Genomic DNA, 17,306 nt, shown 5'->3' with positions numbered 1-17,306 from the left:
TACTGATTCAGAGTCCATCCTCTCAGCTGCCACCATGCTGCAGTACCAATCAGGGTCCCCACAGGAATTGCTGGGTTGGGGAGCAAAATTTGTGCATGTCAAATGATGTCTTATTGATCGAAAGATTGCAATGGAATCTTAATGACCTCGCAATGTCACACATTATGTCTGCATGCTGTGCAAGTTAATTATTCAGTCTGCTTGCAAGTAAATGAAATGGCTGTCTGGTCTCTTGTCTGGAAAAAAAATACCACGTCCCGTTCATAATTATAACAGCCAAACCCAAGCCCAGCTGCAAATTCCCAACCACCATTCCCTTCTTAGTTGACCGTGTGCCTATTTTCATCTAACTCTTTGAACTTTTGTGCACGTAGCGTGCAATGGTTTTGTGCATGTAGCGTGCAATGGTTTTGTGCACAAAAGCATTGCACGCTACATTTGGAGAAATCCGATCCTCCATTTCTGCCAAGTTCTCCGCTCCTCCTACAGATAGCCAGAGAAATAATGTGATGCATCCCTGATACCACCCCCACCTGGAAAAAGCATACAGTGGTACCTTGGGTTAAGAACTTAATTCATTCCGGAGGTCCGTTCTTAACCTGAAACTGTTCTTAACCTGAAGCACCACTTTAGCTAATGGGGCCTCCTGCTGCCGCTGCGCAGCCGGAGCACGATTTCTGTTCTCATCCTGAAGCAAAGTTCTTAACCCGAGGTACTATTTCTGGGTTAGCAGAGTCTGTAACCTGAAGCGTATGTAACCCGAGGTACCACTGTAGAACCGTGAGAACATCCCTGCTGGACCAGGCCAGATCATCATCTCGCCCAGTATCCTGTCTCCATAGTGGCCAACCAGATGGCCTTGGGAAGCTTGAAAGCCGGACCTGAGGTCAACAGCACTCTCCCCATTTGTGATGGCCAGCAAGTGGTACGCACCAGCATACTGCCTGTGACACTGGAGGCAGAACATAGCCATCATGACTGCTAGCTACTGATAGTCTCATTGTCCATGAATTTGTCTACAGTGGACGCTCCGGTTGCGAACGTAATCCATGCGGGATGCACGTTCGCGACCTGCAGCATTCACAACATTAACGTTCACACTTTATCAGCCATGTCAGTCTGCAGACAGACAGCTACATTGCAAAGAGTGTTTTATTTCTAACTATGCAGACAGAAAAGAAATATACATTCTCTCTCTGTGAAAGCAGAGAGCGACTGAAAAACAAAGGAACAGGAAACCAGTAAACATCACATCCGTCTCCCGTCTTCCATGAGACTTCCAACAGCCTGGAATGTCTGGAATGTAAACAGGGTCATAGAATCATAGAATCATAGAATCATGGAATCATGGAATCATAGAATCATAGAGTTGGAAGAGACCACAAGGGCCATCGAGTCCAACCCCCTGCCAAGCAGGAAACACCATCAGAGCACTCCTGACATATGGTTGTCAAGCCTCTGCTTAAAGACCTCCAAAGAAGGAGACTCCACCACACTCCTTGGCAGCAAATTCCACTGTCAAACAGCTCTTACTGTCAGGAAGTTCTTCCTAATGTTTAGGTGGAATCTTCTTTCTTGTAGTTTGGATCCATTGCTCCATGTCCGCTTCTCTGGAGCAGCAGAAAACAACCTTTCTCCCTCCTCTATGTGACATCCTTTTATATATTTGAACATGGCTATCATATCACCCCTTAACCTCCTCTTCTCCAGGCTAAACATGCCCAGCTCCCTTAGCCGTTCCTCATAAGGCATTGTTTCCAGGCCTTTGACCATTTTGGTTGCCCTCCTCTGGACACGTTCCAGTTTGTCAGTGTCCTTCTTGAACTGTGGTGCCCAGAACTGGACACAGTACTCCAGGTGAGGTCTTGTGACTCAAAGCACTGCACAGTGGCAACACACAGAAATCTAACAAAAACATGTCTCATCTGTATCAGTCTCTGCAGCCACAGCAGGCACTGCAACCTTCCAACAGCTTGACCTCATCCCCAAAGGTGCACCCCTCTGCTGGCTCCTGAGACAGACAAATGCCAACAACATGATGATGATGAGGAGGAGGACTCTACCTACAGGAAGGGCTAATCCTCCAGGTGCCAGCCTGTAGCAAATGTATCCTCTAATATGGTCATCAGAATTGACCGCTCACCTACAGTGAAGGAAAGGAGACTATCTGTCAGGGAACTGCCATCGGAGCTGGAGGCGGCGAGAAGGCTCCAGAGGGATGCCGGAGAGGGTCCCAGTAGGGAGAGAGGCAGCCCATCTGCTGGGGAAGGAAATCAGTGTAACACCAGTGGAGAAGGGGGGCAGATGGGGGAATTGGAGAGGTGGCTCCAGGACTCCTCGCCGGAGACCAGCGGAGAGAGTACGGGTACTCCGCTGCCCACACCCTCCCTGCGCAGAAGACTTCCGCGCAGGGAGAGTAGGAGAAGACTGGGCGTCAAACAGCTTTTATGCTGGAAAAGGTTCAAGAAACGCCCACTGACGGATTCTGCCAGCGACTGAGGCAGCCACGAAACTTGAGGCTGTCCGGACAGAAAGGGTTCAACCAGGTAACCTAGCCAGGAGTGGCGACAACTTACGCATGAGCAACCCCTAGAACCATTACACTATCTAATAGAACGAGCATGGATCAGGGCCCATCTCAATTTCTCCGAAGCCTTCTGTTCTCGTCATCTTCTCCTGCTGCACCTCTCGCGTGAGTGCGCCACTCCTACCTCTCCTCATTTTCTCTGTACCGAGAAACCGCCCCACCCCACGTAAAAGCAATCTAATCCTCGTGTTGTGGCTGTCGCATTACATCTGTGCATTGAAGCAACCTGGCAGAGTTGGAAGGGAGGGCGGGGAGGCGGGAATCTGTACTTTTCACAAATGTAACATGGTTTCCCCTTGATGAGTTCTGTCTGGGGAGATGATGGCTGGAAAGACGCGTGGCTTCTATGTGGAGCAGATTTAATAATTTATTTCAAGTTGAAGGCAGAATCTCTCTTTTCTGCAGGCCTTTGCTTTCTGATGAGAGCTACTGCTTCTGCAAAAATCTGTGTGTGGGGGGGGGGGGTAGTTCTTTCCACACTTTCAGTTCTGTTCTGCTACCTTCCCCTGTTCCACTGTGGGTTTGAGCAGGAAATCCAGTCATCAAATAACATTAACATCCCTTCTCCTTCTTCTTTGGCGATCACTCGTAGTCGAAACCATAAATATGGTTTTAACAAGGAGTCCGTAAGGGACTGTGGAGGCCAATTCTGGATCCACACGTCCTTCCACAGTGTGGACATTGGTTTCCGGGCAGCAGTTTATCAGCAGGAAATCCAGTCGTCAAACAACATTAACATCCCTACCTGAATCTAATCCCTTTATTCAGTTCAGATGCTCAGTTTGCTACAGCTTTAAATTTATCGAGTTCCTCCCATCTCTTCCTAGGGTGTTTTCCTCTGCTCTTAAAGTGTGGTATAAATATTCATGTTGGGCAAAAGATACCTGTATTTCAGGGGATTGGACTAAATGACCCTCATGGTACCTTCCAGTTCTACAGTTCTATGATTCTAAGAAGTACAAAGTTTGGTGGTTATCTAATTCCCCATCCACACACTCGTCTGGACCAGGTATCTCATAAAGGAATTTGCAGGAGACACCAGGTTCCACCCGCAGCATACAAAAATAAGGAGAGAAGGAATTAATACATCAAGAACATTGTACTGCTAGATTTCCTGCATTTGCAGCAGGGGTGAGGGATACAGTCAGCCTGCTTTTTGCAAAAGACCTGCTGCACATAGTTGTCAACTTTTACCCTTTTCTTGCGAGGAATCCTATTCGGAATAAGGGAATTTCTCTTTAAAAAAGGGAAACTTTGACAGCTATGCTGCTGGAGTGCTCCCGAACTCACTTGTAGAACTGAAGGCTGCTCCCAGATGGATTACATCTTCCTCAAGATTTGGTGTGCATTTTCCATGCGCAAAAAGCATGCGCAAAAAAATGGGTATTTCGCATAAGCAAAGGGTGCATTTATGTAAGAAGTGTGTGGCTTATATAAAAAGCACACACACAATGTGAACAATGAAATGACATGCAATGGGATGGCGCACAGGATGAAATGGCATACAATAGGATGAAACAGACCTATCATTTGCCTGTGAGACTGAAATGAGACAGAATTAGCCACTCGAAACATCCCTGCCACATCAACACGGGGTTGGACTCGATGACCTTTGAGGTCACCCCAGCTTTATGATTCTGTGATCATATTTTCCATGTCAGAGGTTCAGGGAGGGGATGGAGGTGGAGGGAGCAAATGAATGGAAGGAAGTGGCAACCGCGACAAACCGCATTGCTCCAATTTTCTAATACTGAAAGCCATTAGTACAAGGTTTGTGGATTTCCTTGCTTTAATCTAATTTAATTTTTTTACGTGTGGGGAAAGCATGGAACTGTGAAGAGCACAATGTGAGCAGGAGTGGGAGAGGAGAAACAGGGGGACGAAGGGAGCTTTCACTTTTCATGATCCAAATGAAAAACGACTGTTCCGGAGAACTTTACATAATTGCTTCCTAGTGTCTCACCACAGGAGGATAAAGGAATTCCTAAAGCAGGTCATTGCCTCCCTTGCATGCTCCCCAGCTGTCTTTTTCTGCTATTAATATCAGACCAGTACACAGAAGCCAGCATTAGAGGTGGTGTTGTCAAAAGCGATCTCCAATGTGCTTCTGGATTTCCACCAGGAGTGGAAAACAACCCTCTGCACCTCCATGGTTTGTACCAGCAAGACAGAATGCACAAGCGAAAGAGAAGGAAGGGGGAGAGGGGAAAATGAGATGTTTGACAGGCAACCAGTCACACTGTAAGATGAAGGAAGAAAAGAGCAAGTGTGGGCCTGTGGTTGGACTAGGAAGACCCAGATTCAAATCCTGCCTCAGTACAGATGAGTGAATCTATCATTTTCAGTTTCTCCCGGGTTCCCCTTTTTCCATTCTTAAGCTCAATTCTCCACATTTCCATGCCAGAGTGTGATCCCTCAGCGTGTTCATTTCTCTTGATATCCTTGTGTGTGTGCAATTAAGCACAGCACTTAAAAAAATAGGACGGCCTTAGGTTGCCGCCCCCTGCTATACAGGGCTGCCTTCAGATGTCTTCTAAAGGTTGTAGAGTTACCGTAATTATCTCCTTGGCTCAAGGGTCAGGTAACTCCATAACCTCCAGCATTTATCCGAGGAAAATAGGGATGCCCTAAGGAAAAGCAGGAAATTCCAGGATCAAATCAGGAACTGGGATGGCTCCTGTAAATCCAGGACTGTCCCTGGAAAATAGGGACGCTTGGAAGATCTGTGCACTCCATTGTCTTTGGGACAGACAGATGCCAACATCTTTCCTGGTCCTTATGCCCTGCTTTCTAATGTTCCCATTACATTGCATTATCTGTGACGTTACAGAACTGTGGCTTTTTGATCTATACACTGCCATGTCCCAGCAGATTTCAATCGCCCCATGTTGCCGTCCTTTATGCTCATGGGTGCTTCTGCTCCCCGTGAGAGTGACAGGCTGTATGGCACCCTTGAGAGGGGAAAGTGCTCTTGCTGGATCTATAGCTATTGCAAGAGCAGACTCTTTGCATTGTTGTATTATCTCAGCCTTGGAGTTTTTGGGTCCCCTTGAGAGTGGCCTCAAATCTGTTCCTCAGCTTTAAGTTGGGAATGCTTCCCCCCACTAAACTCATTAATGTGTAGCTCTAATTTCCTCCGTACCCAATATTTGCTGAACAAAGGGTTTCTTTAATTGGCGGATATTGCAATTCTAATGTTAACAGTTGTGCCTCTTTAATGTTTAGCCAGGGGCTAGATGATGGGGGAAGCTGTATTTGACTAACCTAGTTCTGCTTCGGTTTGTATGCATGCAGGAAGAGCACATTAGCGAACTGATATTTCTGCCCTCGTGTGGACCCTGCGATGCATTTTAATGGGAGAACCTCCCCATGGATTGTACCATGAAACTATATTGTCAGATGACAGTCAAAGAAATAGACTTGTGATCTGCAATCCTTGATTCACTCACCTGGGAGCCACTCCCATTAAAATCAGCTGGGCTTGCTTTTCTGAGCAGACGTCTACAGGACTGCACTGCAGCAAACAAATTTGAACCCTGATCCCTCTGTTCTGTCCAGTAATCTATTAAGCTATAGGAGTATAGCATCTAGATCAAGGGAAGTAATAGTGCCACTGTATTCTGCTGTGGTCAGACCTCACCTGGAGTACTGTGTTCAGTTCTGGGCACCACAGTTCAAGAAGGACACTGACAAACTGGAACGTGTCCAGAGGAGGGCAACCAAAATGGTCAAAAGCCTGGAAACGATGCCTTATGAGGAACGGCTAAGGGAGCTGGGCATGTTTAGCCTGGAGAAGAGGAGGTTAAGGGGTGATATGATAGCCATGTTCAAATATATAAAAGGATGTCATATAGAGGAGGGAGAAAGGTTGTTTTCTGCTGCTCCAGAGAAGCGGACACGGAGCAATGGATCCAAACTACAAGAAAGAAGATTCCACCTAAACATTAGGAAGAACTTCCTGACAGTAAGAGCTGTTTGACAGTGGAATTTGCTGCCAAGAAGTGTGGTGGAGTCTCCTTCTTTGGAGGTCTTTAAGCAGAGGCTTGACAACCATATGTCAGGAGTGCTCTGATGGTGTTTCCTGCTTGGCAGGGGGTTGGACTCGATGGCCCTTGTGGTCTCTTCCAACTCTATGATTTTATGATTTTATGATTCTAAGCTCAGTGCATTGGCTCTAATTATTATTCAATGTGTGTCCCAAGGAGCTCAAGGTGGTGTAGGTGGTTCTTCATCTCCCCATTTCACCTTCACAATAACCCTGCGAGGGAGGATTGCTTGAGAGATGGTGACTGGTCCGAGGTCACCCAGGGAGCTTTGTGGCTGAGTGGGGATTTGAACCTTGATCTCCCAGGTCTTTAGTGATGTATGGAAGTGAAAGCTGGACCATGAAGAAGGCTGATCGCCGAAGAATTGATGCTTTTGAATTATGGTGCTGGAGGAGACTCTTGAGAGCCCCATGGACTGCAAGAAGATCAAACCTATCCATTCTTAAGGAAATCAGCCCTGAGTGCTCACTGGAAGGACAAATTGTGAAGCTGAGGCTCCAAGACTTTGGTCACCTCATGAGAAGAGAAGACTCCCTGGAAAAGACCCTGATGTTGGGAAAGATGGAGGGCACAAGGAGAAGGGGATGACAGAGGACGAGATGGTTGGACAGTGTTCTCGAAGCTCCAGCATGAGTTTGACCAAACTGCGGGAGGCAGTGGAAGACAGAAGTGCCTGGCATGCTCTGGTCCATGTGGTCACGGAGAGTCGGACGCGACTAAACGACTAAACAACAACAACTCCCAGGTCTTAGTCGAGCACACTACAAAGGTAATGGGTTGTGTTTATTAGCTCAGTCCTGCATGTTTACATGGCGATCCTTCAGGCAAGCTCCCTGCAAGACCTCTGCCCTTCAAGCCTTGCAGAAGCCACAAAGGTAGAGGAATAAAAGGAGGGATTTCTAGCCCACCAGTCAGCTGTCCAGCTCACCTCTCTAGGGAGATAGAGTCTATGACACTCCAGGTCTGGTAGCCTGCAAAAGGTTTCTGTTGGCTCTAGAAACAGCACCATTTGTTTCTAAGTGTGTATTTATACAAGCCTGTGCAAATGTTATGCAGATCAGTGCCCTCTTTTCTATGATAATGATTATGTGTAAGGAGCCACCCAATTAAAGGTGCCAGAGCCTGAACTCAAGACCTTCTGTGTGCAGGAATATCTTCCACTGAGCTACGGCTCTTCACCAAGTGGATCCTGCCTTGGACCGGTTCCTCCTCCGTGTCCTGCTTCACTGAGATTTCTTGGCAGTGCATTGTTAATCTGCAGTAAATACCTCTGTATAAATGCCTGCCAAGTCCCCCAGCTGTTCCTACAAATGGAATTGTCTTAATAAACCAAAACACAATGACTTTCGCCTGCTGACTCTGCAGTTGTCTGTAAGGAATGGTTTGGCTGCTGTTTCATAAAGCAAAAAAACGCTCCCTCCCTGTTGACAGCAATGAGCAATTTCGGCTGGAGAAGAGGGTGTTCTAGGGGGAGAAAGAGTTGGCAGGAGGAGAGAGGGAAGGGGCAAAGAGAGCACAGGGCAAAGGTGGCCCTTTTCGTAATTGAGATCAGCGTATTGGCACAGGGCAGGGCCAGCAGGTGGAAGAGAGGCCATAGGATTGAGGTTGAATCCTGACAAGACAGAAGTACTGTTTTGGGGGACAGGGGACGGGCAGGTGTAGAGGACTCCCTGGTCCTGAATGGGGTAACTGTGCCCCTGAAGGACCAGGTGCGCAGCCTGGGAGTCATTCTGGACTCACAGCTGTCCATGGAGGCGCAGGTCAATTCTGTGTCCAGGGTGGCTGTCTACCAGCTCCACCTGGTACGCAGGCTGAGACCCTCCCTGCGGACTGTCTTGCCAGAGTGGTGCATGCTCTAGTTATCTCCCGCTTGGACTACTGCAGTGCACTCTACATGGGGCTACCTTTGAAGGTGACCCAGAAACTGCAATTAATCCAGAATGCGGCAGCTAGACTGGTGATTGGGAGTGGCCGCCGGGACCACATAACACTGGTCCTGAGAGATCTTCATTGGCTCCCAGTACATTTCCGAGCACAATTCAAAGTGTTGGTGCTGACCTTTAAAGCCCTAAATTGGGAGCCAGTGTGGTGTAGTGGTTAAGAGCGGTAGTCTCGTAATCTGGGGAACCGGGTTTGAGTCTCTGCTCCTCCACATGCAGCTGCTGGGTGACCTTGGGCTAGTCACACTTCTCTGAAGTCTCTCAGCCCCACTCACCTCACAGAGTGTTTGTTGTGGGGGAGGAAGGGAAAGGAGAATGTTAGCTGCTTTGAGACTCCTGAAGGGGAGTGAAAGGCGGGATATCAAATCCAAACTACAAACTACTTAAACGGCCTCGCTCCTGTATACCTGAAGGAGTGTCTCCACCCCCATCGTCCAGCTCAGATACTGAGATCCAGCACCGAGGCCCTTCTGGCGGTTTCCTCATTGCGAGAAATGAGGTTACAGGGAACCAGACACAGGGACTTCTCGGTAGTGGCACCCACCCTGTGGAACACCCTCACTTCAAATATGAAAGAAATAAGCAGTTATCCTATCTTTAGAAGACATCTGAAGGCAGCCCTGTTTAGGAAATTTTTTAATATTTAATGCTGTACTGTTTTTAACATTTGATTGGGAGCCACCAAGAGTGGCTGGGGAGACTCAGCCAGATGGGCAGGGTATAAATAATAAATTATTATTATTATTATTATTATTATTATTGGTGGAACTGACCAAAAGTGTATTCCTTTTCCCAGAATGAGCTTCTGACAGTGTTCAGTGAATATGCATTGTGCTGCTATCATAAAAAATAGCCCTGCTGGACCATGCCAGTAGCTCATCTCATCCAATGACCAACCAGGTGCCCACAAGAAGCCTGCAACGGGCAAGAGAAAGAGAAGGAAAGGAGAGAGGAAAAATGGAACATTTGACAGGCACTTGATGCTCACTCGGCTCCTCTGCACCGCTCTAAACAGACATGGAGCTGAGCAGGGACCGCCTTCCGTGATGCTGGCCGGCTTCCCATTGGCTGCAGGAAGCTCCTGCAACCAATGGGAAGCTGCGCATGCCTCCTCTGCACTGGAAGGAGTACTGGAAATAATAATAATAATAATAATAATAATAATAATAATAATAATAATTTATTATTTAGGCCCCACCCATCTGGCTGGGTTTCCCCAGCCACTCTGGGTGGCTTCCAACAAAACACTAAAATACAATAACCTATTAAACATTAAAAACTTCCCTAAACAGGGCTGCCTTCAGATGTCTTCTAAAAGTCTGGTAGTTATTTTTCTCTTTGACATCTGATGGGAAGGCGTTCCACAGGGCGGGTGCCACTACTGAGAAGGCCCTCTGCCTGGTTCCCTGTAACTTGGCTTCTCGTAGCGAGGGAAATGCCAGAAGGCCCTTGGTGCTGGACCTTAGCATCTGGGCAGAATGATGGGGGTGGAGACGCTCCTTCAGGTATACTGGACTGAGGCCGTTTAGGGCTTTAAAGCTGAGCACCAACACTTTAGCGTTGGTGCATGCATGGGTGCGCACTACAGCCCACCACGGTGTCTGCGGGACCATGAACCAGCCCAAGCCACAAAAACTTTGCCAACTCCTGCTGTACAGGGTCTCCGGCTGTTATTGGACTACAACTCCCATCATTCCATAGCTAGCAGGACCAGTGATGGGAATTGTAGTCCAAAAACAACTGGAGGCCCAAGTTTGGGAAAACCTTTGGAAAGACCTTGTTCTCCTTCTGGAATAAAGCTGAAGACTGCTTTATTCCAGCAGACTTTTGGGAATTGACTGCTTTGAAGGAAAAGGCTCTTAATGGTGTGTTGTACTATTTGTCCCCACCCCACTCCCACCCCCATTCGCCATTTGCATTTTAATTGATATGGGTTTTCTTTTACATAGTTCAATTACTTTTTGACCATGGCGTTTGATATGGTTTCAGCCATGTGTGTTTCCATCTCTTTTTGTTTTAATTTCTCTCAGCTGCCTTGAGTTCTGGTTCTGAGAGAAAGGCAGGTTGTTGTTGTTGTTGTTTAGTCATTTAGTTGTGTCCGACTCTTCGTGACCCCATGGATCAGAGCACACCAGGCACTTCTGTCTTCCACTGCCTCCTGCAGTTTGGTCAAACTCATGCTGGTAGCTTCGAGAACACTGTCCAACCATCTCGTCCTCTGTTGTCCCCTTCTCCTTGTGCCCTCCATCTTTCCCAACATCAGGGTCTTTTCCAGGGAGTCTTCTCTTCTCATGAGGTATTGGAGCCTCAGCTTCACGATCTGTCCTTCCAGTGAGCACTCAGGACTGATTTCCTTCAGAATGGATCGGTTTGATCTTCATGCAGTCCATGGGACTCTCAAGAGTCTCCTCCAGCACCATAATTCAAAAGCATCAATTCTTCGGCGATCAGCCTTCTTTATGGTCCAGCTCTCCGTTCCATACATCACTACTGGGAAAACCATAACTTTAACTATACGGACCTTTGTCGGCAAGGTGATGTCTCTGCTTTTTAAGATGCTGTCTAGGTTTGTCATTGCTTTTCTCCCAAGAAGCTGGCATCTTTTAATTTCATGGCTGCTGTCACCATCTGCAGTGATCATGGAGCCCAAGAAAGTAAAATGTCTCACTGCCACCATTTCTTCCGCTTCTATTTGCCAGGAGGTGACGGGACCAGTGGCCATGATCTTCGTTTTTTTGATGTTGGGCTTCAGACCATATTTTGCGCTCTCCTCTTTCACCCTCATTAAAAGGTTCTTTAATTCCTCCTCACTTTATGTCATCAAGGTTGTGTCATCTGCATATCTGAGGTTGTTGATATTTCTTCCGTCAATCTTCATTCTGGCTTGGGATTCATCCAGCCCAGCCTTTTGCAGAATGAATTCTGCATATAAGTTAAATAAGCAGGGAGACAATATACAGCCTTGTCATACTCCTTTCCCAATTTTGAACCAATCAGTTGTTCCATATTCAGTTCTAGCTGTAGCTTCTTGTCCCACATAGAGATTTCTCAGGAGACAGATGAGGTGATCAGGCACTCCCATTTCTTTAAGAACTTGCCATAGTTTGCTGTGGTTGACACAGTCTAAGGCTTTTGCATAGTCAATGAAGCAGAATCAATGAAGGCAGGTTATAAAGAAATAAATAATAAAGATGCAATGACGGAAGCCTCATTGGCATAGCCCTCCAGTGGCACAGGCCTTTGCCAAGGTCTAGGGCAGGGTTTGTGTGTGCTGCTATTCACTGAGCCTTCGAACTAATCTAACAGAGCTTGCCGAAGAGAAATCCTACTGCATACTAATTCCCCCTTAGGATATTAATTTGGCCTTAGATTCTTCATGAATCTTGACAAGTATATATACTCCCTGGAACAAGCTTCGCCAGTTACTGATTTAATTTGGTCCTCTAGAGAACGATGGTAGAAGCTTTTGACAATAATGAGCCAAGATGAGAGGATAACGGAACAACTATGGGGATGCGTCCCTGGAAGATACAAATCTCAAATCTCAGTTTCACTTCCCCTCGTCTTGATTTCTCCCCGGTGAAAGAAACACGAAAGGCTTTGAGTTGTGTTGTTATGTTTTCTTTATAGTTACGGCCAAACTAGATGTGACCCGGAAGATCCTGTTGTTGCTGTTGTGACTGGGTGAAGAGGAGTGGTGAGAGGCACCTGCTGGGGAATCCCTGAGGGAACCCCCGGGGACGAAGGCTCAGAGCCAGGGGATTGGTGGTGGGACAATGATGAGTGGCCAGAGGGAGAAGAGGGAGCAGACTGGGAGGAGGAGGTGTTGGAAGCTGAAGAGGCAACAGGGTTTAGTGAGCAGGAAGAGGCTATGACAGACAGCAGTCTAGAATCAGAGGCAAGAGAGGACGAGCGGGGTCAGGAGACAGAGATGAGGCAGGCTGCTGAAGAATCTAGGGAGTCTCCTCACCTTCTTGAGTCCAGCTCCACCCCTATCCCCCATCCTCCAAGAACATGCAGAGAAATGAAGAGGGCAGAGCAATGAGAGGCAAGACGAAGGAACCTTAGGCTGATGGGAAAGGAACTGGCGTAGAGCTTTAGAGAACTGTGGGAAGGCAAGGACCTTCATACTGGGAAGCGGTTCCCTCGCTGCGAGAAGTGAGGTTACAGGGAACCAGGCAGAGGGCCTTCTTGGTAGTGGCACCTGCCCTGTAGAACGCCCTCCCAGCAGATGTCAAGGCAATAAACAACTATTTTACTTTTAAAAGACAAGTGAAGGCAACCCTGTTTAGGGAGGTTTTTAATGTCTGACGCTGTATTGTTTTTAATATTCGGTTGGAAGCCGCTCAGAGTGGCTGGGGAAACCCAGCCAGATGAGCGGGGTATAAGTAATAATAATATGTTGTTGTTGTTGTTGTTGTTGTTGTTATGTGCTTTATGATTTTCTGGCTGACCTACACCTGACTCCTGCTCCTGACAGGTTGTGGTTTTAACAAACTTCTGAGATGTTCGTGCACACGTATGCAAATTTCATCAGACCAGCCGCAGCGGAAAGGGTTCCCTGTGGGGCAGTTGTCCACCCAAAGCTGACCTCCTTGAACCACCCTTTTCCTCACAAGAGGAAATACATAGGAATCCTGTATCTTTCTGCACAGGTGGAAAAGTTGGGGGAGGGAGTATGGTTGTGATAAGATGAAACTGTTTTGAATTTGTTTCTTCCATTTCCCCCAACTCCGTCCACCGGCCGACCAAACTTAAGCAATCTATGGGCAAAGAGATTGCATTTGAAAGGAAGAAGAAGAAGAAGAAGAAGAAGAAGAAGAAGAAGAAGAAGAAGAAGAAGAAGAAGAAGAAGGTGGTTCTCATGAGTGAGATGTAACGCTTTTGTAGTGCTTACCAGTAGTGGCTGGTGTCCATTGGGAAGAAGAAGAAGAAGAGTTTGGATTTGATATCCCGCTTTATCACTACCTGAAGGAGTCTCAAAGCGGCTAACATTCTCCTTTCCCTTCCTCCCCCACAACAAACACTCTGTGAGGTGAGTGGGGCTGAGAGACTTCAGAGAAGTGTGACTGGCCCAAGGTCACCCAGCAGCTGCATGTGGAGGAGCGGAGATGCGAACCCGGTTCCCCAGATTACGAGACTACCGCTCTTAACCACTACACTACACTGGAGAGTATGGAAGGCAAGGAGACAAGTAGAAAGTGGAGCCAGAGTCTATAGCAGGTCGAGCAACTCCCTGATTGGTTGCAAATAGGATGCCAGGCAGGTGGGGGTCAGCTAAGGGCAGACTAAGGTGGGTGGCACAGTACCTTGTTTGCCCTTATAGATCAGCCTCCATCGGTTCTTACTTTACTTTCTATTATTATTATTATTATTATTATTATTATTATTATTATTATTATTATCATACTGCCCTATACCTGCAGGTCTCAGGGTGGTTTCAATTTGGCCAGTAGCTTGTTAGGTGTGTCCTTTGTTTCATTCTAAAAAGAATGCCTTCAGTGGTCCACACTCTGCAGCCTTCCTGGGTGCCCACGTTTCTTGAAAACCCCGTGACACCCTCAGCTGGCCTTTCCAGTAAGCATGGGAAGGTCTGAGGGCTGCTTATTGTGTGTCTGACAGCTTTTGGTTGTTGTTGTTTTTAAAGTAGATGCTGCTGTTTAGTTGTTGTTGTTGTTGTTGTTGTTTTTAAAAACCACCCTGTGTAGGAGGATTGATTTTAAGGCAAAAGAGAGTACTTTCCTTAGAAACAAAAGCAGCAGCCACACCAATCTCAGGTACTCACTAGTGCAGGCATAGGCAAACTCGGTCCTCCAGGTGTTTTGGGACTACAACTCCCATCATCCTTAGCTAACAGGACCAGTGGTCAGGGATGATGGGAACTGTAGTCTCAAGACATCTGGAGGGCTGAGTTTGCCTATGCCTGCACTAGCGAGACTCCTTAGCTTCTAGTGCTTCAATTAAAACCCAGGGGTGAAGATATTGTGGGGTGATTCTTTCTGTGGGGCATTTTCCAGATCAGGAATCTCAAGCAGCTGGGGAGACTGCAAAGAACTGGGAAGGAGTTGAACGTAAAGAAAACACACAAATACCAACCACAACCGTCACCTTGCAATGATAAGGTGAGCTCAAGACCAAACAGCCATTGAAATTCTAACATGCCCCCAGAAAGAGGCAGAAGAATGGAAGCCTCTTTCAACGGAGTAAGGAAATGTTTGAGAAATTAGAGGTTTAGGCAGAGCAGTAATTAAAAAACAGTCTGCAGAGAAAGAGTTAAGCACCCTTACTGCTGCTCCGCACACATTTTCAGCACCCCCCCCATCTCTACTTATTCCCCACAAATGCATTTCAGTTTTAAAAGTCAGGAAACTGTTCACAGGCCTCCCATAGCTTGCCCTTAACATTTCTGGCATGCTTCACCCTGGATCTTAGAGCAGGCAGCCCACATCAAACCACGTACAAAAATATCCATTTAAGAAGGAAGGCTGAAATATCAAACGTGCAAACAAAGAGAACACCTTCCTTTCCAGCTAAGCTGTGGATATTATGAGACCAGCTCAAACACAAGGTTTTGGAATGGTTTTCCACGCATCATCCCATGAAGAGCAGTCAGAAAGGAGGGCAGATTTTATAGTTGCACTGATCTGTCGCCTTTTCACAGAGAGTGTAGACAAGGTAGCCAGTGGCGTAGCGTGGGGGGTGCAGGGGGGGCCGGCCACACCGGGCGCAACATCTGGGGGTTAGGGTTAGGGGGCACAAATCCACGGGTTAGGGGGCACAAATTACTTGCCTTGCCCCGGGTGCTGACAACCCACGCTACGCCACTGAAGGTAGCTAACCATTTAAAATAAAACTACAAAAACAAATGTAAATAACAAAGCTGAAAGCACTGCAGATGTTTCTGTGTGAAAGCACACAGGAGCAAAACACTCAGAGCCTGCTTTAGCTCTGCTTTCGTTTTGGAGGGGGGTCCAGGGACTGACAGCAGAGCCTACAAAACTATGGAATGGAAGCTATCGTTGGCTTGACAACGGTGGCTCAGGAACAGTCCGCTTCCTGTTGCAAAGGAAGGCAGAGATTTTTCTCAGCCTGGACCACTGGATTCTGAAACGGCAGGAGGAGGGGAGATGGATAAGCTGTCTCCATGGTGACTTGGCCCAGGCTACCTCATGCCCCAATGGACCACGATGTGAAGAAGATATGAAGTTGGATACTTTTAGGGACTCTTGGTCAGAGGAGGCCCTAGTGAGATCCTAGGAACATGACAGCCAGCCCAAGACAAAGACGTGGTACTTCAGGACAGTCAAGACCAGAGGTATGATGAACTTTCTGCCCCATGACCTGTCATTTCCCAATACAGAACCAAAAATTTAGTTATGAGGAAAGGGGGTGGGGAGAACCCACCAGCAAGTTCATTTCTACTAACCTTCACCTGAATTCACCTGAACCTCTCTCCTGTTTGGAACAGAAACCTACAAGTCATGTTTCCTTAACTTTTTGAGGTCAAAATACTATACTGCTGGTAATGGAGTAAGCCTTTAACTATAAGGTTAGTGGAGTTTAGGTGGACCAATGGGAGGTTTAGCTATGGTTAAATTGCAGTCAATTTTAATCTTGCATGCTTTAATCATTGCATGTAATAGCTACTGTAACTGATGCTTTAATAGAAGACTTTACACTTTATTTCCCCATGTAATCATTTCATCATAATCCTCCCCCCACTGCGCCACATGAACTCCTCCTTATATTTTCCCTTCCTCAAGATTCATTTAGGTATAATGTGCTTCTGTGTTCCCTTTGAAATTCTTTGTGGATTATGCCTATATCTCCCATAAAGTGATAGGCATTCACTGGTTCCCTACAGCGAAATTTTAAATTTTTAAATATATTTTCCAAACTGACTGTGGGGTAACCAGCCTTGTATAACCAACATCCTTAAGACTAAAGTTTAGACTAAATGACTAAACAACAACTTTGGCCACCTCATGAGAAGAGAAGACTCGAAGTACCTATTTATCTACTTGCACTTTGACGTGCTTTCGAACTGCTAGGTTGGCAGGAGCAGGGACCGAGCAAGGGGAGCTCACCCCGTTGTGGGGATTTGAACCACCGATTTTCTGATCGACAAGTCCTAGGCTCTGTGGTTTAACCCACAGCGCCACCTGTGTCCCCTGAAAGGAACTTAGAAGGGGATATTTTAAAGGACTTACAGTCTATGTTCTCTCACCCAAGAGTACTTGCCCCCAACCTGGATCTTAGGCATCCAGGAAATTTGCTCCTTTTTTGCAGAGCAAAACAATCTACATTTTACCTTTGTACAGAAGTCTAGTTTCGACATGCGAACGCCACTCTCTATCCTGCATCCAGGCAAGCTAGAACCATGATGATTGTTGGACACTTTCTAGCCAGCCAAAAACTCTCAAGGAGGGCATGAAAGAGGGCCAATAAGGGGTGTGGCTAAGGAGGGGGTGTGGCCCGAGGAGCATCCCAGTGGTCAGAGAGACCTAGATTTGGCCTTAAGCTCCCAACCCCTGATGCATAGGACTGCAAGGTTAGTTACATTAAGCTCAAGTGTGCTATGCATTTTCCCTGCAATGTTTTGGCCCAGATTCATAGTATCCAAATACACATTTGTTCTGCTATACTGAGCTACTGATTCCACACTGACCAGAATCGTAATGCTAAATCCGAAACAAATCCTCTGGTCCCAACTCCTGTTTAGACTGAAGCTCC

General features: G+C 46.9%; 2 protein-coding genes across 5 annotated transcripts in view; both read right to left on the bottom strand.

The window, feature by feature from the left end:
* PTK6 (protein tyrosine kinase 6) overlaps positions 1–17,306 on the bottom strand; it is a 736,207-nt gene that overhangs the window by 204,138 nt on the left and 514,763 nt on the right. The gene's annotated exons all lie outside the window — the stretch shown is intronic.
* CHRNA4 (cholinergic receptor nicotinic alpha 4 subunit) overlaps positions 1–17,306 on the bottom strand; it is an 85,269-nt gene that overhangs the window by 27,290 nt on the left and 40,673 nt on the right. The window contains exon 1 of one of the 3 annotated variants that reach the window (XM_083447420.1): positions 744–847. The exons of the other annotated variants lie outside the window; for them this stretch is intronic. Within the exon in view, the coding sequence (XP_083303546.1) occupies positions 744–817 (74 nt within the window). The 5' untranslated portion in view covers positions 818–847. Of the gene's footprint in view, positions 1–743; positions 848–17,306 lie in introns of those variants that run through there. 3 annotated transcript variants of the gene reach the window in all.

The sequence above is a fragment of the Podarcis tiliguerta genome, assembly GCF_965153285.1.
Source record: "Podarcis tiliguerta genome assembly, chromosome: 6".
Classification (NCBI taxonomy): Eukaryota; Metazoa; Chordata; class Lepidosauria; order Squamata; family Lacertidae; genus Podarcis; species Podarcis tiliguerta.
This window is presented reverse-complemented; position numbering and strand designations above follow the sequence as displayed.